General features: G+C 57.3%; 1 protein-coding gene across 3 annotated transcripts; it reads left to right on the forward strand.

Annotated features, from left to right (window-relative positions):
- Positions 1 to 289: 289 nt before the first annotated feature.
- Positions 290 to 24,834, forward strand: CSF2RA (colony stimulating factor 2 receptor subunit alpha). 3 transcript variants are annotated; one of them, XM_047075813.1, is made up of 12 exons: positions 300 to 407; positions 5,445 to 5,546; positions 6,424 to 6,566; positions 7,574 to 7,697; positions 10,098 to 10,227; positions 10,321 to 10,493; positions 11,933 to 12,066; positions 20,638 to 20,667; positions 21,085 to 21,220; positions 22,480 to 22,576; positions 24,248 to 24,329; positions 24,617 to 24,834. In XM_047075813.1, exons 1-12 carry the CDS (start codon positions 344 to 346, stop codon positions 24,710 to 24,712), a joined length of 1,311 nt encoding a protein of 436 aa, XP_046931769.1. In that variant the 5' UTR covers positions 300 to 343; the 3' UTR covers positions 24,713 to 24,834. The 3 variants fall into 3 exon arrangements, with proteins under 3 accessions (XP_046931770.1, XP_046931769.1, XP_046931771.1); XM_047075815.1 differs by lacking the exon at positions 22,480 to 22,576; XM_047075814.1 differs by lacking the exons at positions 11,933 to 12,066; positions 20,638 to 20,667; positions 21,085 to 21,220; ... (1 more) ...; positions 24,248 to 24,329; positions 24,617 to 24,834 and adding an exon at positions 10,646 to 11,841 and having other exon boundaries at positions 290 to 407.
- Positions 24,835 to 24,891: the final 57 nt, after the last annotated feature.

Below are 24,891 nucleotides of genomic sequence, written 5' to 3' on the forward strand. Positions count from 1 at the left end.
CGTGCGGAGGGTGGGCAGGTGTCCCGACAGCCTCCTGCGGCCACGCACGCGAAGGATAACAAAATGCGCCCTGAGCCGTCAGCCCGCGCTCGGGGACACGTGCTTGTGCACACGGATGCTGGACGGGAGGGGGTCACGCCCCAGGTCAGCTCTCCAGGAGCGCGGACAAGCCGAGGCTTCCGGTGACCGCGGACAGGGGTCCCGACTGTATGGAATGAGCCCGCATCACAGGAAGGGGGCGGGCGCTGAGCAGAAAAGGGAAGTGTCGGCTGAAATGCCCCTGCAGTGCAATCACGGTCCTCACTTTCTGACACGGCCCAGAGCCGCCTGACACAGCGGCCAGATGGCAGCGCGCCGGGAAACAGAGAGAGAAAGCAGGTGGCCAGCGCGGAGGCTGGAGCCCTGGGGTAAGGCGGGTTCCTTCCCTGTCTGAGTCTCCGATGCGCCTTGTCACTGTGGAACCTGTTCCTGCCGCTGGCCACTGGCCGTCAGGGAGCACCTGAGGGGGAGGAATGGGAAAATCCGGATGGGGGGCCCCCGCGCAGAGGGGGGGGAATTCCAAAAGCGCGTGGGTGCGGTGTCAGAGGGTCTGAATTAGCCTCAGGGATGGATGAGCCCGCTCGCACCGGGACCGGGCTGAGCCCCCCGTGCAAGGCTGTGCGTGGGGATCCCGGAAACCACTCGGGACTTACTCCGGAGGCTCGGATGCGCTCAGAAGTACCATGTACACACAGTCTTCCATACGGGCAACGGTGCTTCCCAGATCCTGGGGATACACGTTCCTGACGGTCGCTCACGTCAAAGCCCCCGGCAAGCAAGTGCAGATCTGCTGGCCGGCCTGGGTAGCAAGTGTCTCTGGGGACAATGACGTGGTGATGGAGCGCGTCCGCGTCTGGTGACAACCGAGAGAAGACGGGAAAGTTGGGCAGGCAGTGGACGCAAAGGAGGGCAGTGCTATGTGGTCACCATTCATTGGAGACACGCAGCCCGGGCGGGTCCAGGTTGGCAGGAGGGACGTGAGTAGCGTCGAGCAGTGGGCACGGGGTCCCCCTTTTGGGGGGCCGAGGACGCCCCGGCTCAGGTGGGGAGGATGCCTGAACGTTGCCGATGCGCGAAATGCTGCAGAACCGTAGGCGTTGAAAGGGTGGATTTTATACCGTCTGCGTTTTTAAAAATCAAGGCAAAGATAAACTCAAGGAAGCACGAGATCCTACCCCCCTGTCCCGCCGGATGGCATTTTCCCATCCGGTGGAGTGAGGCCGGTAGGAGCTGCCCCCCAGGACGGGCGTGAGCAGGGAAACCAGGAACCCCGTGGGAGGTGCCTACGCTCACCACACCAGGCGCCTGAGACATCACGGCACCAGTGACTTCACGCTTCCCCGCAACGTCCTCCTCGGGGACTGTCGGCGTCCTCGGCCGAGAGCCGCACAACGTGACTAACCATCCAGTCAGAAGAGCAACCCTCCCGTGGGTCCCCTGCCCGCCGCCCTTGGGTGTGAAAGAACCCAGTTGTCTGCTTTTGGGTTTTTCTTTTTTCCCCTTCATCCAGTTTACAGAAGTTGATGGTTTTGCTCCATCACCATGAGCAAGAAGAAACAGGCAGGGGTCAGTGCAGAGGAAGTAGAATGGGGAACAGGTCCAGGCGGGGGCAAATTTCGGTGCAGCAATTCAGGGCGGCGGGGACACTGGGGCGGTGGGGCGGGTGTCCATCCACAGGCATCTGCTGCGTGTGCAGCCCCCAAGCGGGTGGTACGGGAGGCTGGAAAAAGGAGGAGAAACGCGGATTCGAGACGTGTCTGGGGGTGAAGGGAAAACAAGCCTGGCAAGACGGAGGAAGCCGGAAGGTCGCCATAGCTCTGGACTGCTAGGTGCGGGGGAGGCCGGGAAGTTGGGACAGGTCTGGTCCCCGCTTTCATTTCCTCTTGTATAGCAAGTGTGGTGCCCTGCGGGCAGGGTGGGCTCTGGGAGGTTGGGAGGCAGGAATTGGAGGCCGGGGGTGGCTCCCCAGGTGCACGGTGGCTCAGGTGTGCACCCCTGGCGTGTGGGGAGCTGGCTGGATTCTGCACTGTTGGGCTCCAGCCGGAGAAAGTGGTGCACAGCAGGGGAGAAGGGGCTGGGGCATCTAGAAGAGTCCTCAGTACGCAGGCTGCCTGTCACTGCACAGAGTGAGTGGGAAAGGAGGCAGGCGGTGAGGAATGATCCCCCACAGCTCAGAGGCCTGTGGGGCAGGGAGCAGTGAGGCGGGGGCCTGTAGCTCCTACAGAGGGAGGAGCCCCTGGGTGGGGCTGGATGTGGGGGAGAGAGGAGCCCAGATGTGCTGAACTGGCCATGCGTGGGAGGGAGACAGGACAGGGAGCTTAAGGTGGGCCCAGGGGGAGAGGAAGAGAGCCCATGAAGAGAGGGACCAGCGGGATGGAGGCAGCCAGAAAGCAGACGCTGGACGAAATGGGAAAGGACTTGGTGAGAGAGAGGGAGGGAGGCAGGAAAAAGGAGGGAAGAAAGAAGGGACAAAATGAAGGAAGGAAGCAATGAAGGACAGAAGGAGGGAGGGAGGAAGGCAAGGAGGGAGGAAGGGAGGAAGGAAGGAAGGAAGGAAGGAAAGGAGGGAAGGAGGGAAGGAGGAAGGGAAGGAAGGAAGCAAAGAAGGAAGGAAAGAAGGGAGGGAGAGAGGGAAGGAAGGAAGGAAGGAAGGAAGCAGGAGGAAGAAGGGAAAGAAGGAAGGAAGGAAAGAAAGTAGAAAGGATGCAAGGAGGGAGGGAAGAGAAATGGGAAGGAAGAAAGGAAATTTGTGGCTATCTGTTCTGTCAGCACCCGGGGAGTTAATACACCAAGAGTAAAGAGGGAGTGTTCAGAAAAGATAGAAAACATAGACCATTAACACAAGGAAATTACAGAAAACACCATCATGTGTGGTAAGAGAGAGAGAGGAACCTCCAAAAAAAGATGAGGAGTTAAAAGGATGAGGTCATAGGGAACACAAAGGCAGGAAGAAACAGCAGAGGCAGTTAGTGGCTGAGAGGGAGAGAAATACTTAGAGACCTAAGACCCTCGTTACAACTGACAAGTGACAACAACAATCACCAAGGAACCAACCCCAGCAAAAATACCACCAGGGAGATGGTGGGCAGACCACAAGACCCCACCCCAAACCCAAGCGTAGCATCAGGTGTTCTCTGTTGAGTGCAGCTTTATGCGACCAGATCCCTTTGCTTTTGTCCTTACGTGTTGAAAAAGTTTTTAATAGACTTTGTTTTTGTTTTTAAGAGCAGTTTTAGGTTTACAGAAACATTTAAGTCAAAATTAAGGGATTCCTATATATGTGCTTCCCCTTGGACCTAGTCTCCCCCATTATTAATATTTGGCATCAGTGCGGCACAGCTGTTATAATTGATGGGCCAATATTGATACGTGATTATTGATTAAAGCCCACGGTTTACATTAGAGTAACTCTTGGTGTTGGACATTCTTTGAGTTTGGACAGATGTGTAACAACATGGATCCACCGTTACAGGATGATAACAGAGTAGTTTCACTGCCCTAAAAATCCTCTGTGCCCCACCTGCCCATCTGTCCCTCCCCCAACCCTGAAGACAGCTCACTTTTTTCTGCCTCCATACTTTTTCCTTTTCCAGGATGTCACAGAGTTGGAATCATACAGGACGTATCATTTTCAAGCTGCCTTCTTTCACTTAGTAAATTATTTAAGCTCCTCCATATCTCTCTGTGCACTTACCCCTTTTTATTTTCCTCTTTTATGTTTACACACCCCTTTCGATAGTTGCAAACCTCAAGTTTTTAAAAAAAGAAGTTAAAAAAAAAGAGAAACCTCAAAATATTGTTATTACCTCAATGGAAACCTGACCTATCATTTCTTTTTCTACTCGCCCCAAATCTATTCTAAGTATTAAGACAGAATCAGAGTGTGTGTCAACTATACTCCTATTAAAAACATTTTGGAGGCACCTGGTGGCTCAGTCGGTTAAGCGTCCGACTTTAGCTCAGGTCATGATCTCACAGTCTGTGAGTTCGAGCCCCACGTCGGGCTCTGTGTTGACGGCTCAGAGCCTAGAGCCTGCTTCGCATTCTGTGTCTCCCTCTCTCTCTGTCCCTCCCCTGCTCGTGCTCTGTGTCTGTGTCTCTCTGCCTCTCAAAAATAAACAGCAAAAAAATTTTTTTAGTTAAAAAAAATTTTTTTTTAAATTTTTTTTTCCACGTTTATTTATTTTTGGGACAGAGAGAGACAGAGCATGAACGGGGGAGGGGCAGAGAGAGAGGGAGACACAGAATCGGAAACAGGCTCCAGGCTCTGAGCCATCAGCCCAGAGCCCGACGCGGGGCTCGAACTCACGGACCGTGAGATCGTGACCTGGCTGAAGTCGGACGCTTAACCGACTGCGCCACCCAGGCGCCCCTAGTTAAAAAATTTTTAATACAAATTAGAAAATTAAAATTGTATGAACCAAACAAGAGTCGGCACAATGAGAAAGTAATAGGAGTGCGTGTAATTTTCTCCCAAGTACTGTGACATATCGGGTGTGGCTTCAAGACTCATCTGGACCATGAGTCAAGCCTGATTAACGTGGTGGACGTGTGAATTTGCAGGGTAGATTCGCGGGGCACTGGTAAATCTCCATCCACGCTGTGCGCGGAGATCATTTTGTAACCTGCCTCTCACAGGAAGCTGATTCCGGAGAAGAGAGAAGTCAGTGAGTGGGTTCCTGGTTTCTTGGTCATGCGGGCTCTCGAGTAGGTGGACAGCCCAGGCCATTCTCTGCAGGTGGAACCGGAATGCATTTCTTTGACAAATGAAGGCGTAGCCTGGGGAAGGGCTTGGGGAGCCTGCGTTCCACCCGGACCCCGGTCAGAGATGGTCCGGACGTGTCCGGGAGGCAGAGTATGTGGAGCCAGGACCTCACTCACAGTCCAGCAGCCTGGGAACGACCCTGACTCTCTGTCTCCACTGTTGTTTTGTGTGCAACATGGCCATCAAGTTGGTGCCCATCCTGGACTCAGCCCTGAGCCCTAGGGAGTGAGTGGATCTTGGTACCTGTGGTGGGCACAATAACATGCCCAGAGACGCGTCCATCCCGATGTCAGCATGGTGGACGTCGTAATAAGGGCCCCGCGGACGTCTATCTCCTCCACTAGATTACAGACGGGAATGATGCCAGAGCATGTGGTCAACTCACCGCAGGGACACAGAGGACACAGGGTGGGCTGGAGCCCGTGTCCAGGCTGCAGGCCAGGCCCTCGGTTCTGGGGACCCCCTGAGACCGGTTGTAACCTGCAGTGACCCCAGGCAGACCAGCGGGCTGGCCATCAGCCTGGGGATGGTCCTGTGGTTTTCCCCTGAGCATCCCCCCTGGGGAATCCTGTCTGGGTCCTCCTGCTGAGACCCCTAGTGAGAGCTGATTTCCTCACAGTGTGACTGTCCCTCCTTCCAGGGCTTCCTCGTCCTCCCAGCCGCCCCCTGGGACCCTTGGCCACGACCATCCTGTTCTGTATGCTGCTGGACCCAGCGTTACCCCTGACTCAGGAGCAGCAGGGTAAGGGCGTGAAGCTGTCTGACCCTTTTCTGCCCGCCTCATTCCGCGTCCTGTGTCCCTGGGGACACGTCCTGACACGTGAGGTCTCTGGGTCCTCCCGCACCTTACGCGCCTGCACAAAGTCTGTGCTGTCCAGCCTGGCCCCTGCCGTGTGCATTGCACGTGATGCTGATGAGGTCTGCTCACTCCGGAGTGCCCTGGGTCCAGGGCTGTGCACAAGCTGGCTGGACGTGTTCTCTAAATGCATCCGTGTTGTCAGAGTTCTGTTGACCGTCAAAGACTTTCTCGGCTGGGTTATGTCCGGGATTTGGTCACTCGCTGACAGCTTCCCTGCTTTCTGATACCACTTCTGCCTTAGGACCAACCGGAGGAAGCCCGATGCGCTGTCCTCACGAATCACAGGGGCGCCCCGCTTCTAGGGAGTCACGTGATCTCCCCCACACTCACAGCCTCTGCTCGGGGCACAACCGAATGGCCCCGCTTGTCCACTGTGAGACCTGCCCTCCCCTCTGTCCGCCCTTGAGTCTCTGACAAGTGCCGCCGATGGTGGCCGACTCCCTCACCGTGGCGAGCTCGCAGTAAAAATAGTCTCTGCTGGTTCTCACTTGGTTGGTCTTGGCTCACGTCACAGTAGGCGTCCTCACATGGAGAAAAGTCACGGAGATCCAGGCAGGAAGGGGAGATGGGAAGGGGGGCAGATTCTGAGGATGTGCCAATGCCCTGGGGCCACCTGGGGTGGGACAGGGGAAGGCACAGCATGTCCCAGCCTTGATCTTTGCTTACAAGATACGGGATGGCTCAGCGGGGGGGGGGGGGGGGGGGGGGGAGTGACGATGGGAACAGGGCAACTTCTGAATCCGGTGGCTACGTCTTTCAGATGTTCCAACCATGGAATGGGTCCCCAGTCTAAATATGAAGTTTGACCGAAGGACAATGGAACTGAGTTGGGACTGCAAAGAAAACACTACCTACCTCGAATGTGTGATGATCCACAAGGAGAAAGGAGAGATCAGAAAAAAGGTAAGATGATCTGATAAAGTCATCTGGTATCCTTCACGAGGCTCTCTTCACGTTAGCAATAAGGCTACAACAGGTGGGAATGAACAGCATGGGTATGACGTTGGGACACATCACGGTTCTAGGTGTACCAGGGAGATAAGGGCTGGCCTGTGTCCAAAAGGTGCCTGGGGGCCCGATTCCCTGGGGGACTTAGCAACTCCTTGGAAAATGTCTTACCCCAAAAGGAAAGGGAGGGCGGGGCTCCCCAGAAAGGATGCCCAGCTCAAAGCTCCTATGAGGTTAGACCTCTCACAGGCTGTAGGGTGGGACCCTCGGGGATGATCACCCACCGAAAGAGGGCGAAATGAGACAATCTGGTGGGATGCGGGACCCAGGGCCACAAGGGCAGATTCCGATCGGGAACCCGAATGTGCCCAGAATTTCCAGGGGGCACTTTCCGGGAGACGGAATGTCCAACAACAGTGATCAGGGGGAAGACATATGGCTTATTCTGTGATTTTCAGGCTTTGGTGTCCCGTCAGAGGGTGTTGCTTAGGGGAACCGCTGTCCTCCCAGCGGAAACTGCAGCCTTTTGCCCGGTGGATCCATCCAAACTCATCCACACGGCGGACTTAATCCCAAGAAAGACATAGCATTAGTCCCGAGTGTTCGATGAAAACATGGTCACAAGGCTCACCAGATACAATGGTAACATGAAGCCTGTGACTATATGAGGCGTTTGAGACAGGACAAGAAAACTCCCCCTCCTGGACCCCACTGAACCAGAATCTGCATTTTAACCAGATCTCTGGTGACTGAGGGCCCCAGTGAAAGAAGGCCTCTGTTCCCGCCTTCTAAACAACACTATACACTGCAGGGTTGAGGTCCCACCCACGCGTTGGCACGCCAACACCCACCCAGAGAGTGTGCATGGGTGGTGGTGACTTCACGGGGTCAGTGGATGAACAGATGACATCCAGATGAGAAGAAAAAATTTCCTAATGCGCTGACTGGTTGCATCTTTTTAGCCCAAGAACAAAGACTGTCACTGCAACTTTTCCCATGATTCTCTCCATGGGGGAGTCACGTTCGTGGTTAAAGTAAATAGCACCCAAGGACCGATTCCAGAAAAACTGGTCTACGCTAACCCAGGTAGGGAAAACATCACAGTGATCCTTCTGGACATCATTACCCTCAAGGCATGCCCAATTTTGTCTTTCTTGTCTGACTTTGCTCACTTAGCATACATAACACCTTCTTTTTGTAACTGAATACTACTCCATCGTGTGTATACATCACATCTTCTGTATCCATCCATTCAGCAACACCGTTAAGGCTGTGTCCACACGTTGGCTATCGCGAATCATAATGAATGATGATTCACATTATTGTGAATGTGTGCCGTAATGAACATGGGGGTGTGTATACCTTTTGGGGATCCGGATTTCGTTTCCTTTGGGTATAGACCCAAAAGTAGGGATTGCTGGGCCATATGAGAGTTCTGCGGTGAATATTTAGAGAAACTTCCTAATTTTTCCACATTGGCTGCACTCACTCACATTCCCACCAGCAGTGCACAGGGTTCCCTGTTTTCCACACCCTCGCAGGTATTTATCTCTCCTCTTTTTCATAATAGCCATTTAGCGGGTGTGAGACGACAGCTCCTTGTGGCTTTGATTCGCATTTCTTTGATGATGAGTGATGTGGAGTATCTTCCCACGTAGCCGTAGCCGTTGGCCATCTGTGTATCTTCTTCTGAAAAATGTATATTCAGGTCCTTTGCCCTATTCAGGTTGTTTCAGTTTTGGGGGGTCTTTTGTTGTGTTTGTTTGTTTGTTTTCTTTTGTTGTTTTCTCCTTCTTCTCCTCCTCCCACTTCTCCTCCTCCTCCTCCTTCTTCTCCTTCTCCTCCCAAACCCAGAGTCAAATGCTTAATGGACTGAGCCACCCAGGCGCCCCTTATCTCTGTGTTCTTAAATTTTCTTCATCAATGTCAGATAATATTCAGTATACACATCTTTCACCTTCTTGGTTCACTTTATTCCTAAGTATTGTATTCTTTTTGTTGCTATCAGAACAAAGGGATTATTTCCTTTTTTAAATTTTTCTTATTTTTAAGTAATCTCTACACCCAATGAGGGGCTCAAACCCACAGTCCCCACATCAAGAGTCACATGCTCTACCAGCTGAGCCCGTCAGGCGTCCTGGAATTATTTTCTTAATTCTCTTCCTAAACGGGTTGCCATTAGAGTATACAAATACTGCTGATTTTTGTATGCTGATTTTGTATCCTGCAACTTTATTACGTTTATTTATTAGCTATAATAAAAGTGTTTTTTGGGGCACCTGGGTGGCTCAGTTGGTTGAGCAGCAGACTTTGGCTCAGGTCATGATCTCGCGGTTCGTGAGTTCCAGCCCCATGTCGGGCTCTGGGCTGACAGTTCAGAGCCTGGGGCCTGCTTTGGATTCTGTGTCTCCCTCTCTCTCTGCTCCTCCCCTGCTTCCACTCTGTGTCTCTCTCTTTCTGAAAAATAAGTAAATATTTTTAAAAATTAAAAAAAAATTAAAGTGTTTGTTTAGTTTTTAGGGGGTTTTTGTACACATATGATTATATTATCAGCAAACAGATAATCTTGATTTTTTTTTAAATTTCCATACCTTTATTTCTTTTTCTTGTCGAATTGCTCTGGCTAGGATTTCCCATGCTATGTTTAAATTGAGGTGGTGATGGGGCACCTGGTGGCTCAGTCGGTTAAGCAACCGACTTCAGCTCAGGTCATGATCTCACAGTCTGTGAGTTCGAGCCCCACGTCGGGCTCTGTGCTGACAGCTCAGAGCCTGGAGCCTGCTTCCGATTCTGTGTCTCCCTCTCTCTGTCTGCCCCTCCCCTGCTCACGCTCTATCTCTCTCTGAAAAATAAATAAACATTAAAAAAAATTTAAATCGAGCTGGTGAGAGTGCCTACAGTAGACTCATTTCCTACCTTACAAGGCAAGCTTTCTGTTTTTTTCCATTGCTGTTAGCTATGGGCTTTTTTACATCTGTCCTTTATTGTGTTGAGGCGAATTCTTTCTTTACGTATTTTATTGAAAGGTTTTTTTTTTTTTTCAATCATGAATGGATACTGAATTTTTGGATATCGGGATGTGATTTTCTTTCCTTCCGTGTGTGTATGAGACTTTGGCTTCAGGGTGATCCTGTCCTCATGAAATGAATTTGGGGGACACCTGGGTGGCTCAGTCTGTTAAGCATGCGACTCTCGATTTTGGCTCAGGTCATGAGTTTGAGCCTTGCATCAGGCTTCCCGCTGATAGCACTGAGCCTGCTTGGGATTCTCTCTCTTCCTCTCTCTCTCTGCTCCTTCCCACCTCTCTCTCTCTCTCTCTCGAAATAAAAAGTAAATAAAACAAAATGAATTTGGAAGTGTTTCCTCTTCTTCCATTTTTTGGACGTGTTTAAGAAGGACTGGAACGAACTATTGTTTGAATGCTCGGTAGAGGCTCCAAGCATGTGGTCCACTTGCCCAGATTGTTTCCTTCTTGTGTCTTCTCAGGTGGCGAGGGCACCGCTGCCCAAAACTTCTCCTGTTTTATCTACAACGTGAACTTCATGAACTGCACTTGGGCGAAAGGTCGGGCTGCGCCTGATGACGTCCAATATTTCTTGTACATACAAGACTTTAAGTAAGTGTCGACCTTGTGTAGGCGGCCTTGAAAAGCACAGGGCGGGAGGGGGGGACGCCCTGACCGGTCTCCGAACACCTTGGAATCTTGTAGGGAAAAAAGGGAAAGAGAGTGTCCTCATTACGTGACGGACTCACGAACCCACGTCGGATGTCACCTGCACGATCTGTCGGGGTTAACGTTCCGCAATTACTTCCTGGTGAACGGTACCAGCCGAGAGACGGCGGTCCAGTTCTTTGATACGATTTTGTCCTTGAAAAAAATAGGTAAGAACGGCGTCCTGTGGGGTGAACCCATGCTTGGCAGGCGAGCTTGGAACAGGATTTGCTGGGACACCAGCCCGTGTTTCTTGGGGCTGCTGTTAGCACCTGGCCACAAACTGGGGGGGTTGGAAGAACGGAAATGTATTCTTTCACAGCTCTGGAGGCCAAAGACCCCGGGTCGAGGTGTGCATACGGTTCCTTCCTCCTGGAAGGTGGCCGAGTAAGGGGGCCAGCACCCCTTCTACTCAGAACTCGGCGTGGTGAAAAGGTGTGGTGCCCGTGCCCCCCACCGCCCACTGGAGGAAGCCAGAGCCCTCCCCCCCCCCCCCCCGCAGGCCCCCACAGTGAAGTCCCAGCAGGACAGAGGGGGACATTCCGACCGGGAGGTGGCGGGAGGGGAATGCGGGCTCGCTTGTGGACCTCCCCATGGGGTAGCGGGCACAGCCTTCACTTGCCTTTTGGGGGGACCCCGCTGACAAACGGATGCCAGCTCACGTCTCCCCCAGCCCCCTCTTGCAGAGCCACCAGTTGGGGGAGCTCTAGGTGGCCGCTGGGGCCCCTGGGACTGTCACAGCAGGTCAAACGTCCCCTGGCCCAGACGTGGCCACCTTCCTTCCGAGGGAATCCCGACTTTTCTCTCTTCTTCCCCGTGTTTCCAAGACTTTTATTGGACCCAGGAGGCCCCAAGATTATTGCAAACTTCAGCCCTGTGATACTGTGACTTCCCATCAGCCGCTCTGGGTCTCCGTCCCGGCTCTGTGGCCCAGGGCTGACCAGAGCCTTTGAATTTCCCGGGGTCCAGAGCCCTGAATGTGTCTTTTGTTATGTTAACGAGGTGACAGCGGAAAAGCGCTCCGGGCGGGGGCCGGTTGCCAGGGTTACCAACCGCAGGATCGGTGGCTTTGAATTCTCAGTTCCCTCCTCTGATTCGGCGAGGGGCCGGGGGGATGGGAGAGGGGCTGGGGGCCCCAAGGGGCAACGGTTTAAGGAGTCGTGTCTGCGTAAGGAAGGCTGCGTGCCGTCCCGAAAGGACCGGGAACGGAACGCGCCCCCTCCCACCTCCGGGGTTGAGGACCGAATGTGGCCGCCGGGAGGAGACACAGACCGCACGTCCCCAGCCTTGGCGCCACCCACCCCGCGGGGTATCCCTTCTCCGCTCGCCGGGTCGGGACGTGCGTCCTCTCCGCCCGGCTGTCCCCATAGTGGCCCCGTGCCCGCTCAGCGCCCCCTGCGTCCCTCCTTCCCTCCCCCGGGGTTCCCGGGTCCCTCCCCGCGGCCAGGCACGCGGTCACGCGTGCGCACCGCCAGCCCTGCCCACGCGCCCGCCCGCGGTCCCCTTTGGTGCTCCGGGGGACCCCTTCCGGCTGCCCCTTGACGCCCGGCGGGCGGACCTGGGCCGGAGCCCCCGGGGCTCAGGGCCGTGACCTCGGTCCCCCTCGCAGAAATATACAGCCCGCCCAACAACGTCAGCGTCGACTGCAACCCGTCCCACTGCCAGATCCTCTGGGACCCGCCCAGGACGCGACACCCCTCGTCCGCCTGGGACTTCAACTACCAGCTGCGCATCCAGAAACAGGTCAGTGCGCTCGGCCCGGCCCCGGACCGGACGGCGTCGACCCAGAGGGCAGACCAGCGCCCCGCCCCCCGCCGCGAGGGCCCGGTGCCCGCGGCCAGGCAGGGATGGGGGAGGCGGGGCGGCGGGCAGAGGAGGACGCGGTGCCCCCGCGCGGGACGGTCACCCCGCGGCCGGTCCAGGGCGAGGGGACACCCCCGGCTGCACCCCGAAAGCCGTCGGGGCTTGGAGGTGAGCAGGCCGAGGCGGGACGCACAGGCCCTGGCCGTCCACGCCGCCGGCACCCGCCTGGAGAAGGGGGTTCTTTCCTCCAGGACCGCCGGGACCCAGTGTAGACAAGGCAGGTCCGCTCCGCCACGGCCACGGGAGGCCATGGGGGGGGGGGGGGCAAGGCGGACGCTCTCTTCCTCATCAACGGAGACTCGGTATAGACGGGGGGACGCTAGGCTCCATATGGACGTGCGCGCAGTGTAGACAGGGGGACGCTAGGCTCCATATGGACGTGCGCCCAGTGTAGACAGGGGGGACGCTAGGCTCCATATGGACGTGCACCCAGTGTAGACAGGGGGGACGCTAGGTTCCATATGGACGTGCACCCAGTGTAGACAGGGGGGACGCTAGGCTCCATATGGACGTGCGCCCAGTGTAGATGGGGGACGCTAGGCTCCATATGGACGTGCGCCCAGTGTAGACAGGGGGACGCTAGGCTCCATATGGACGTGCGCCCAGTGTAGACAGGGGGGACGCTAGGCTCCATATGGACGTGCGCCCAGTGTAGACAGGGGGGACGCTAGGTTCCATATGGACGTGCACCCAGTGTAGACAGGGGGATGCTAGGCTCCATATGGACGTGCGCCCAGTGTAGACAGGGGGGACGCTAGGCTCCATATGGACGTGCGCCCAGTGTAGACAGGGGGGACGCTAGGCTCCATATGGACCTGCGCCCAGTGTACACAGGGCGACGCTAGGCTCCATATGGACGTGCGCCCAGTGTAGACAGGGGGACGCTAGGCTCCATATGGACGTGCGCGCAGTGTAGACAGGGGGGACACTAGGCTCCATATGGACCTGCGCCCAGTGTACACGGGCGACGCTAGGCTCCATATGGACGTGCGCCCAGTGTAGACAGGGGGACGCTAGGCTCCATATGGATGTGCGCGCAGTGTAGACAGGGGGGACACTAGGCTCCATATGGACCTGCGCCCAGTGTAGACAGGGGGACGCTAGGCTCCATATGGACGTGCGCCCAGTGTAGACAGGGGGGACGGTAGGCTCCATATGGACGTGCGCCCAGTGTAGACAGGGGGGACGCTAGGCTCCATATGGACGTGCGCGCAGTGTAGACAGGGGGGACGCTAGGCTCCATATGGACCTGCACCCAGTGTACACAGGGCGACGCTAGGCTCCATATGGACGTGCGCCCAGTGTAGACAGGGGGACGCTAGGCTCCATATGGACGTGCGCGCAGTGTAGACAGGGGGGACACTAGGCTCCATATGGACCTGCGCTCAGTGTACACGGGCGACGCTAGGCTCCATATGGACGTGCGCCCAGTGTAGACAGGGGGACGCTAGGCTCCATATGGACGTGCGCGCAGTGTAGACAGGGGGGACACTAGGCTCCATATGGACCTGCGCCCAGTGTAGACAGGGGGACGCTAGGCTCCATATGGACGTGCGCGCAGTGTAGACAGGGGGGACGGTAGGCTCCATATGGACGTGCGCCCAGTGTAGACAGGGGGGACGCTAGGCTCCATATGGACGTGCGCCCAGTGTAGACAGGGGGGACGCTAGGCTCCATATGGACGTGCACCCAGTGTAGACAGGGGGGACGCTAGGTTCCATATGGACGTGCACCCAGTGTAGACAGGGGGATGCTAGGCTCCATATGGACGTGCGCCCAGTGTAGACAGGGGGGATGCTAGGTTCCATATGGACGTGCACCCAGTGTAGACAGGGGGGACACTAGGCTCCATATGGACCTGCGCCCAGTGTAGACAGAGGGATGCTAGGTTCCATATGGACGTGCGCCCAGTGTAGACAGGGGGATGCTAGGCTCCATATGGACGTGCGCCCAGTGTAGACAGGGGGGACGGTAGGCTCCATATGGACGTGCACCCAGTGTAGACAGGGGGGATGCTAGGTTCCATATGGACGTGCGCCCAGTGTAGACAGGGGGGACGGTAGGCTCCATATGGACGTGCACCCAGTGTAGACAGGGGGGACGCTAGGCTCCATATGGACCTGCGCCCAGTGTAGACAGGGGGGACGCTAGGCTCCATATGGACGTGCGCCCAGTGTAGACAGGGGGGACGCTAGGCTCCATATGGACGTGCGCGCAGTGTAGACAGGGGGGACGCTAGGCTCCATATGGACCTGCGCCCAGTGTAGACAGGGGGACGCTAGGCTCCATATGGACGTGCGCGCAGTGTAGACAGGGGGGACGGTAGGCTCCATATGGACCTGCGCCCAGTGTACACAGGGCGACGCTAGGCTCCATATGGACGTGCGCCCAGTGTAGACAGGGGGACGCTAGGCTCCATATGGACGTGCGCGCAGTGTAGACAGGGGGGACACTAGGCTCCATATGGACCTGCGCCCAGTGTACACGGGCGACGCTAGGCTCCATATGGACGTGCGCCCAGTGTAGACAGGGGGACGCTAGGCTCCATATGGACGTGCGCGCAGTGTAGACAGGGGGGACACTAGGCTCCATATGGACCTGCGCCCAGTGTAGACAGGGGGACGCTAGGCTCCATATGGACGTGCGCCCAGTGTAGACAGGGGGGACGGTAGGCTCCATATGGACGTGCGCCCAGTGTAGACAGGGGGGACGCTAGGCTCCATATGGACGTGCGCGCAGTGTAGACAGGGGGGACGCTAGGCTCCATATGGACCTGCACCCAGTGTACACAGGGCGACGCTAGGCTCCATATGGACGTGCGCCCAGTGTAGACAGGGGGACGCTAGGCTCCATATGGACGTGCGCGCAGTGTAGACAGGGGGGACACTAGGCTCCATATGGACCTGCGCTCAGTGTACACGGGCGACGCTAGGCTCCATATGGACGTGCGCCCAGTGTAGACAGGGGGACGCTAGGCTCCATATGGACGTGCGCGCAGTGTAGACAGGGGGGACACTAGGCTCCATATGGACCTGCGCCCAGTGTAGACAGGGGGACGCTAGGCTCCATATGGACGTGCGCGCAGTGTAGACAGGGGGGACGCTAGGCTCCATATGGACGTGCGCGCAGTGTAGACAGGGGGACGCTAGGCTCCATATGGACGTGCGCGCAGTGTAGACAGGGGGGACGGTAGGCTCCATATGGACGTGCACCCAGTGTAGACAGGGGGGACGCTAGGCTCCATATGGACCTGCGCCCAGTGTAGACAGGGGGGACGCTAGGCTCCATATGGACGTGCGCCCAGTGTAGACAGGGGGGACGCTAGGCTCCATATGGACGTGCGCGCAGTGTAGACAGGGGGGACGCTAGGCTCCATATGGACCTGCGCCCAGTGTAGACAGGGGGACGCTAGGCTCCATATGGACGTGCGCGCAGTGTAGACAGGGGGGACGGTAGGCTCCATATGGACCTGCGCCCAGTGTAGACAGGGGGACGCTAGGCTCCATATGGACGTGCGCGCAGTGTAGACAGGGGGGACGCTAGGCTCCATATGGATGTGCGCGCAGTGTAGACAGGGGGATGCTAGGTTCCATATGGACCTGCGCCCAGTGTAGACAGGGGGACGCTAGGCTCCATATGGATGTGCGTGCAGTGTAGACAGGGGGATGCTAGGTTCCATATGGACGTGCGCGCAGTGTAGACGGGGGACGCTAGGCTCCATATGGACGTGCGCCCAGTGTAGACAGGGGGGACGCTAGGCTCCATATGGACGTGCGCCCAGTGTAGATGGGGGACGCTAGGCTCCATATGGACGTGCGCCCAGTGTAGACAGGGGGGACGCTAGGCTCCATATGGACGTGTGCGCAGTGTAGACGGGGGACGCTAGGCTCCATATGGACCTGCGCCCAGTGTAGACAGGGGGATGCTAGGTTCCATATGGACGTGCGCCCAGTGTAGACAGGGGGATGCTAGGTTCCATATGGACGGGCACGCAGTGTAGACAGGGGGATGCTAGGCTCCATATGGACGTGCGCCCAGTGTAGACAGGGGGGACGCTAGGCTCCATATGGATGTGCGCACAGTGTAGACAGGGGGATGCTAGGTTCCATATGGACCTGCGCCCAGTGTAGACAGGGGGATGCTAGGTTCCATATGGACGTGCGCCCAGTGTAGACAGGGGGATGCTAGGTTCCATATGGACGGGCACGCAGTGTAGACAGGGGGACGCTAGGCTCCATATGGACGTGCGCGCAGTGTAGACAGGGGGGACGCTAGGCTCCATATGGATGTGCGCGCAGTGTAGACAGGGGGATGCTAGGTTCCATATGGACCTGCGCCCAGTGTAGACAGGGGGACGCTAGGCTCCATATGGATGTGCGTGCAGTGTAGACAGGGGGATGCTAGGTTCCATATGGACGTGCGCGCAGTGTAGACGGGGGACGCTAGGCTCCATATGGACGTGCGCCCAGTGTAGACAGGGGGGACGCTAGGCTCCATATGGACGTGCGCCCAGTGTAGATGGGGGACGCTAGGCTCCATATGGACGTGCGCCCAGTGTAGACAGGGGGGACGCTAGGCTCCATATGGACGTGTGCGCAGTGTAGACGGGGGACGCTAGGCTCCATATGGACCTGCGCCCAGTGTAGACAGGGGGATGCTAGGTTCCATATGGACGTGCGCCCAGTGTAGACAGGGGGATGCTAGGTTCCATATGGACGGGCACGCAGTGTAGACAGGGGGACGCTAGGCTCCATATGGACGTGCGCCCAGTGTAGACAGGGGTACGCTAGGTTCCATATGGACGTGCGCGCAGTGTAGACAGGGGGACGCTAGGCTCCATATGGACGTGCGCGCAGTGTAGACAGGGGGGACGCTAGGCTCCATATGGACCTGCGCCCAGTGTAGACAGGGGGATGCTAGGCTCCATATGGATGTGCGTGCAGTGTAGACAGGGGGATGCTAGGTTCCATATGGACGTGCGCCCAGTGTAGACAGGGGGGACGGTAGGCTCCATATGGACCTGCGCGCAGTGTACACAGGGCGACGCTAGGCTCCATATGGACGTGCGCGCAGTGTAGACAGGGGGACGCTAGGCTCCATATGGACCTGCGCCCAGTGTATACAGGGCGACGCTAGGCTCCATATGGACGTGCGCCCAGTGTAGACAGGGGGACGCTAGGCTCCATATGGACGTGCGCGCAGTGTAGACAGGGGGGACGCTAGGCTCCATATGGACCTGCGCCCAGTGTACACAGGGCGACGCTAGGCTCCATATGGACGTGCGCCCAGTGTAGACAGGGGGACGCTAGGCTCCATATGGACGTGCGCGCAGTGTAGACAGGGGGGACACTAGGCTCCATATGGACCTGCGCCCAGTGTAGACAGGGGGAACGCTAGGCTCCATATGGATGTGCGTGCAGTGTAGACAGGGAGGACGCTAGGCTCCATATGGACCTGCGCCCAGTGTAGACGGGGGACGCTAGGCTCCATATGGACGTGCGCGCAGTGTAGACAGGGGGACGCTAGCCTCCATATGGACGTGCGCCCAGTGTAGACGGGGGACGCTAGGCTCCATATGGACGTGCGCGCAGTGTAGACAGGGGGATGCTAGGTTCCATATGGACGTGCGCCCAGTGTAGACAGGGGGACGCTAGGCTCCATATGGACGTGCGCGCAGTGTAGACGGGGGACGCTAGGCTCCATATGGACGTGCGCCCACTGTAGACGGGGACGCTAGGCTCCATATGGACGTGCGCCCACTGTAGACAGGGGGGACGGTAGGCTCCATATGGACCTGCGCCCAGTGTAGACAGGGGGGACGGTAGGCTCCATATGGACCTGCGCCCAGTGTAGACAGGGGGACGCTAGGTTCCATATGGACCTGCGCCCAGTGTAGACAGGGGGGACGGTAGGCTCCATATGGACGTGCGCGCAGTGTAGACAGGGGGGACGGTAGGCTCCATATGGACCTGCGCCCAGTGTAGACAGGGGGGACGGTAGGCTCCATATGGACGTGCGCGCAGTGTAGACAGGGGGGACGGTAGGCTCCATATGGACGTGCGCCCAGTGTAGACAGGGGGGACGGTAGGCTCCATATGGACCTGCCCCCAGTGTAGACAGGGGGACGCTAGGCTCCATATGGACGTGCGCCCAGTGTAGACAGGGGGGACGGTAGGCTCCATATGGATGTGCGTGCAGTGTAGACGGGGATGCTAGGTTCCATATGGACGTGCGCGCAGTGTAGACAGGGGGACGCTAGGCTCCATATGGACCTGCACCCAGTGTAGACAGGGGGACGCTAGGTTCCATATGGACGTGCGCCCAGTGTAGACAGGGGGACGCTAGGCTCCATATGGACGTGCGCGCAGTGTAGACGGGGGACGCTAGGCTCCATATGGACCTGCGCCCAGTGTAGACAGGGGGACGCTAGGCTCCATATAGACGTGCGCCCACTGTAGACAGGGGGGACGGTAGGCTCCATATGGACGTGCGCCCACTGTAGACAGGGGGGACGGTAGGCTCCATATGGACGTGCGCCCAGTGTAGACAGGGGGACGCTAGGCTCCATATGGACGTGCGCCCAGTGTAGACAGGGGGGACGGTAGGCTCCTTATGGATGTGCGTGCAGTGTAGACGGGGATGCTAGGTTCCATATGGACGTGCGCGCAGTGTAGACAGGGGGACGCTAGGCTCCATATGGACCTGCGCCCAGTGTAGACAGGGGGACGCTAGGTTCCATATGGACGTGCGCCCAGTGTAGACAGGGGGACGCTAGGCTCCATATGGACGTGCGCGCAGTGTAGACGGGGGACGCTGGGCTCCATATGGACCTGCGCCCAGTGTAGACAGGGGGACGCTAGGCTCCATATGGACGTGCGCCCACTGTAGACAGGGGGGACGGTAGGCTCCATATGGACCTGCGCCCAGTGTAGACAGGGGGGACGGTAGGCTCCATATGGACCTGCGCCCAGTGTAGACAGGGGGGACGGTAGGCTCCATATGGACCTGCGCCCAGTGTAGACAGGGGGACGCTAGGCTCCATATGGACGTGCGCCCAGTGTAGACAGGGGGGACGGTAGGCTCCATATGGATGTGCGTGCAGTGTAGACGGGGATGCTAGGTTCCATATGGACGTGCGCGCAGTGTAGACAGGGGGACGCTAGGCTCCATATGGACCTGCGCCCAGTGTAGACAGGGGGACGCTAGGTTCCATATGGACGTGCGCCCAGTGTAGACAGGGGGGACAGTAGGCTCCATATGGACGTGCGCCCAGTGTAGACAGGGGGGACGGTAGGCTCCATATGGACCTGCGCCCAGTGTAGACAGGGGGGACGGTAGGCTCCATATGGACGTGCGCGCAGTGTAGACAGGGGGGACGGTAGGCTCCATATGGACGTGCGCCCAGTGTAGACAGGGGGGACGGTAGGCTCCATATGGACCTGCGCCCAGTGTAGACAGGGGGACGCTAGGCTCCATATGGACGTGCGCCCAGTGTAGACAGGGGGGACGGTAGGCTCCATATGGATGTGCGTGCAGTGTAGACAGGGATGCTAGGTTCCATATGGACCTGCGCCCAGTGTAGACGGGGGACGCTAGGCTCCATATGGACCTGCGCCCAGTGTAGACAGGGGGACGCTAGGTTCCATATGGACGTGCGCCCAGTGTAGACAGGGGGGACAGTAGGCTCCATATGGACGTGCGCCCAGTGTAGACAGGGGGGACGGTAGGCTCCATATGGACCTGCGCCCAGTGTAGACAGGGGGACGCTAGGCTCCATATGGACCTGCGCCCAGTGTAGACGGGGGACGCTAGGCTCCATATGGACGTGCGCCCAGTGTAGACAGGGGGATGCTAGGTTCCATATGGACGTGCACCCAGTGTAGACAGGGGGGACGGTAGGCTCCATATGGACGTGCACGCAGTGTAGACAGGGGGGACGCTAGACTCCATATGGATGTGCGCGCAGTGTAGACAGGGGGGACGGTAGGCTCCATATGGACGTGCACCCAGTGTACACAGGGCGACACTAGGCTCCATATGGACGTGCGCCCAGTGTAGACAGGGGGGACGCTAGGCTCTATACGGACCTGCGCTCAGTGTAGACACGGGGAGCCCTCTCTCCACTTCCAGCTGCGCCCAGTGTAGACAAGGGGGAGCCCTCTCTCCACATCTGCCTGCGCCCAGTGTAGACAAACACGACCTCCAGCCCTTGCTTGGCCCCATCCGCCACTGGCTTGAACCCCAGGCATGATCAGGCCCCATTTCCCTCCGTGGATGAGTCCCACCCTCAGTCCCCATGTGACTCGGGGTGAAGGCAGCTCCCAGGGCCTCAGCCGTCCCCTGGGCCCCAGGGTGTGACCCTTGACCACACTCCCAGGGGACAACGTGTGAAAACTGTAAAAATGTGCCCAATGCAGAAAAGTACATCTAGTTCTGTTTGTTTTTTTCTAGAACAACAAGGAACACGCCGGAAATCAACTGGTGAGTTAAAACCCTGACCCAGAAGATTCCTGTGAGCGTGACCCAGATTTCTTCCTGCCAAACACCTGTAGTGGATGGACGTCAACGTCCTTTATGGGGACGTTTCCTAAGTCCTAGGGACACTCTGACCTTCCGTATCGTCTTCTGTCCAATGGGGCTTAGCTCGGTCCCCGTCTCTGCTCCTGGCCCTTGTACCTGCTGAGTGATTTCTACTTGGGGGAGCCCCCGAGACCACGTGTTTCTAGACAGTTCTGATGCTCGGCCCCGTGAGGGAGCGTGCTTCTGAACCTGTCAGCTGCCTCGGTGGGGCCGTTGGAACGGCATTCCCCCCCGCCCGCTCCCCCCCACGTCCCGCCCCAGCCCTTCTTTGCTGAACACAGGAGACCCTGCCTTGAAACTTTTCTTTTCTGTCCAAAGATCGACGTGACCGGCAAATCGGAAAATAAATACAACTTCCCGAGTCCAGAGCCCAGACCCAAGCACACTGTGACGATACGGGCCTCAGACGCACGGGGACAGCATTGGAGCGCCTGGAGCCAGCCCGTGGAGTTCGGTACGTGACCCGGGAGCGCCTCTGAATCCATCTGTTGGCCCGTCCCGTCTCCCTGGAGGCTCACGACACAGGGGTTCCCGTGCGCTTGTCTGTGCTCCTTCAGAGGAAGGACAAACGCCCCCCAGCCTCCTGAACCGGCCACCCCAGCCGGAAGGGGTCTCCTGGTCTGACACTTGTAGGGCGACTTTGTTGAAGCCGTATGCCCGCAGAGAAAAAAAAAAAACCCAATTTTTTTTTTTTTTTTTTTTTCTATGCCTGGAAATGCGTATGGTTGGGGGGGTCCATTTGTATTTATTTTCTTATTTTTTAAATTTACTTATCTATTTGGTCCATTTCTATTTTATTTGGAGGTTAAAGTTTATTTATTTGGTCCATTTTTATTTTATTTGGGAGGTTAAAATTTATTTATTTGGTCCATTTCTATTTTATTTGGAGGTTAAAGTTTATTTATTTGGTCCATTTCTATTTTATTTGGAGGTTAAAGTTTATTTATTTGGTCCATTTTTATTTTCTTTGGGGATTTTAAATGTATTTACTTCGTCATTTGGTTTGTTTTTTAGAAATTAATTTTTTTGGTCCTTTTTTTAAAATGTTTATGTTTTTATTTAAAAAAGTTTTTTTAATGTTTTTATTTATTTTTGAGACAGAGAGAGACAGAGCATGAGCAGGGGAGAGTGCAGAGAGAGAGGGAGACACAGAATCCAAAGCGGGCTCCAGGCTGCGAGCTGTGAGCGCAGAGCCTGATGCAGGGGTTGAAGTCATGAACTCTGAGATCATGACCAGAGCTGAAGTCGGACACTTATCCGACTGAGCCACCCAGGAGCCCCTAAATGTTTGTTTATTTTTGAGAGACAGAGCAGGAGCAGGGGAGAGGCAGAGAGAGAGGGAGACACAGAATCCAAAGCGGGCTCCAGGCTGCGAGCTGTCAGCGCAGAGCCTGATGCAGGGGTTGAAGTCATGAACCGTGAGATCATGACCAGAGCCGAAGTCGGACGCTTAATCGACGGAGCCTCCCAGGCGTGCCTTTTTGGTCCCCTTTGAAATCGGTTTATCGCACCGTCAGAGCACGTGCTGGTGTGGACGATGCAGAGACCCCTTTGGCTCATGGACAGCTTTGCGGGAAGGCTTCGGGGTGGACACTTGGCGGGTCCCCCGCCGCTCTGAGCCTTTGTCCTCCGCGGCCAGCCGGCGAGGGAATGACTGCCGTGTGTCCCCAGTCTGCCCTGAGGGGTACGAGGTGCGTCCCCCTGTCTCCCCAGGCTCTACACAAGCCACAGCCAACTTTGTGCACGTCTATGTGCTCGTGGTCCTGGGGACCTTCGTCTGTGCCCTGATTCTCAGCTGCCTTGTGAAAAGGTAACGCCACTGGTGGGTTGGATGGAGCTCACAGAGCCGGTGGTGTGCCCTCAGCAGGGGGCGGTGTAGACGCGGGCCAACGGGGGCCTCGTCGGGACCCCCGACGGGCAGCCCCAGAGCCCCCCAGGGGCCCTACCGAGCCCACCCGTGCGCCCCCCCTTCAGCCGGATGGGCTCTGGGGGCCCCTGACATCAGCTTCTCTTTCTGCCAAAGCTTCCTGTCCCCGTGCGAGTCTCACCGAGGCCTCGGGGCCCAGCCGGTGACTTCCAGCCCTCCCGCCTTTGCATGTGGGGAACGGGGGCTCCCGTGTGGGCAGCAGACGTGTGCCCTCGACTCCAACAGGGTCTCGGGGCCCCTCCCGTGCGCCTCGGAATGAAAGGCACACGCAGAAAAGTTAATTCTCACCTACACGCCAGTTCAGGGCATGCCTTGCGAACCTGGGGCGTCTTCGCAGAGGGTGGCCCTCCTGCACGATGGGGGGACCCTCTGGGTGGCCTCCTGTGCCCAGCCCTCGATGGCCCCCCGCGTCCTGGCTGGGCATCCGGTGGCCGTTCCCCTCAGGACTGAGGCGCGTGGCCAACGGCACAGGACAAGGGGGGGCTTCGTGGCCGGCTGAATGCGGGGGCCGCACGGCACCCCCGTTGCCCAGGGACCCCGCACCTGGGAGCAGACGGGAACAGGGGCCACAGCCACCGGAACGGTGACAGAGCGCGTGCTTTACCCAGGGCACTTATCTTCGTGAAAAGCTGCTTGCGTTTCCTGTGGAAACAGGAAAAAATGACCACAAACCAGATGTCTTGAAACAACAGAAATGAATCATCTCCAAGCATTGGAGACGAGAGTCTGAGACCCAGACAGGGAAGGACCACTGAGATCCGGGAGGGGCAGGACCCCTGAGATCAGGCGGGGCCGCTGAGACCCAGGGGGGGCAGGACCACTGAGATCCAGGCAGGGGGAGACCAGTGAGATCCTGGAGGGGCAGGACCACTGAGATCCAGGCGGGGCAGCACCTCTGAGATCCAGGCAGGGCAGGTCTGCTAAGATCCAGGAGGGACAGAACCACTGAGATCCAGAAGGGGCAGAAACACTGGGATCCAGGCAGGGCAGGACCCCAAGATCCAGGGGGGACAGGACCACTCAGATCCAGGCAGGGCAGGGACACCCGTCATTGGATTTAGGTTCCCTCATGCAGGATGAGCTCATATTAACTTGATTACATCTGCAAAGATAAAATTCCCAACAAGGTCCTGTTTCCAGGTGCCTGGACTCAGGACCTGAGTATCTATTTTGGGGGGACAGCACTCAGCTGTTCAGGCTCAGATGCACAAATGAAGTCAGGCCGCTGGAAATCGTGCTGACCACAAACCCGGCTCGCGGCCAGGAACCTGCTGGATCGGAAAGTGTGCTCTCCAAGGTTGGAGGGACAGGGGGACATGTCCGGGGACCCCGGGCTCCCCCAGGATGCCCGCGATGGGCCACATCCTGCGGTCCATCCCCGTACCCCAGGGACTCAGTCTCGTGTTTGCTCATTTCTCTGAGATTCGAGCCTTCAGTGAAATCGTTCCCCGGAACGTGGCTGTGGCTTCTCACACGGCAGGAGGACGTGTCCCACGTCACAGACGGGTGAGGTTACATGCCGGTCGGTCCTTCACACGCTCCTTGTGTCCCCAGGTTGTTTGCATCAGAGACCTTATTCCCGCGGATTCCGCACATCAAGGATAAATGGAGTGAGAACGTTCACACTGACCACCAGGTAGGTGGGGGGGGGGGCACCGAACCAGCACGGGGGGTGGGCAGTGAGCCTCCTTCCCCTCCCTTGGTCCCCAGGCTCGGTCCTGCCCCAGGACCTTTGCACGTGCCGGACCGTATGCCTGGAGGCCCCTGTCCCAAGCCGTCCCATCAGGCGGTCCTTTTATGCCTCAGTCACAGGGCGGCTCCGCCCACCGGGCCCCCGGTTCCCATCCACAGCCCTCGGCCACCCGGGCCCCGCTCGCTGGGTTCCTGAAAACCCGACACCCCCGTCCTCCCTGTGCTCCCCAGATCATCTGGGAGAAATCCACCCCGGATACAGGAAAGATCGACCATGAAGAGATCCTAACCGTGGAGGAAGTCACCGTCGCCCCGGAGAGCGTGTGACCCACAAAGATGCTTCCAGCCCCGGAACGTTCTGGAAGCCGTTTTGTCTTTTCATTGTTTGAACACTTATTTATACGGCGCTCTATTTTTTTACTTTAAAACAACGTGGTCTTTTGCAAGGATGCCTGTAGTCGGAGTTGAATGCCGTTGGGTCCCGACCCCATGACGCACCTTCCTTG

The sequence above is a fragment of the Lynx rufus genome, unplaced genomic scaffold (genome assembly GCF_022079265.1).
Source record: "Lynx rufus isolate CCGP_SWC_20201006 ecotype Redwood Valley unplaced genomic scaffold, mLynRuf1.p SCAF_14, whole genome shotgun sequence".
Taxonomy (NCBI): Eukaryota; Metazoa; Chordata; class Mammalia; order Carnivora; family Felidae; genus Lynx; species Lynx rufus.

What these genes read in the sequence shown, in the direction of transcription:
- CSF2RA (XM_047075813.1), top strand. Translation starts at nt 344, where the DNA reads ATGGCAGCGCGCCGGGAAACAGAGAGAGAAAGCAGGTGGCCAGCGCGG. An exon ending in GAGCCAGCCCGTGGAGTTCG is followed by an intron (nt 21,221 to 22,479) that starts GTACGTGACCCG and finishes CTGTCTCCCCAG; the next exon opens with GCTCTACACAAGCCACAGCC. An exon ending in CTCAGCTGCCTTGTGAAAAG is followed by an intron (nt 22,577 to 24,247) that starts GTAACGCCACTG and finishes TTGTGTCCCCAG; the next exon opens with GTTGTTTGCATCAGAGACCT.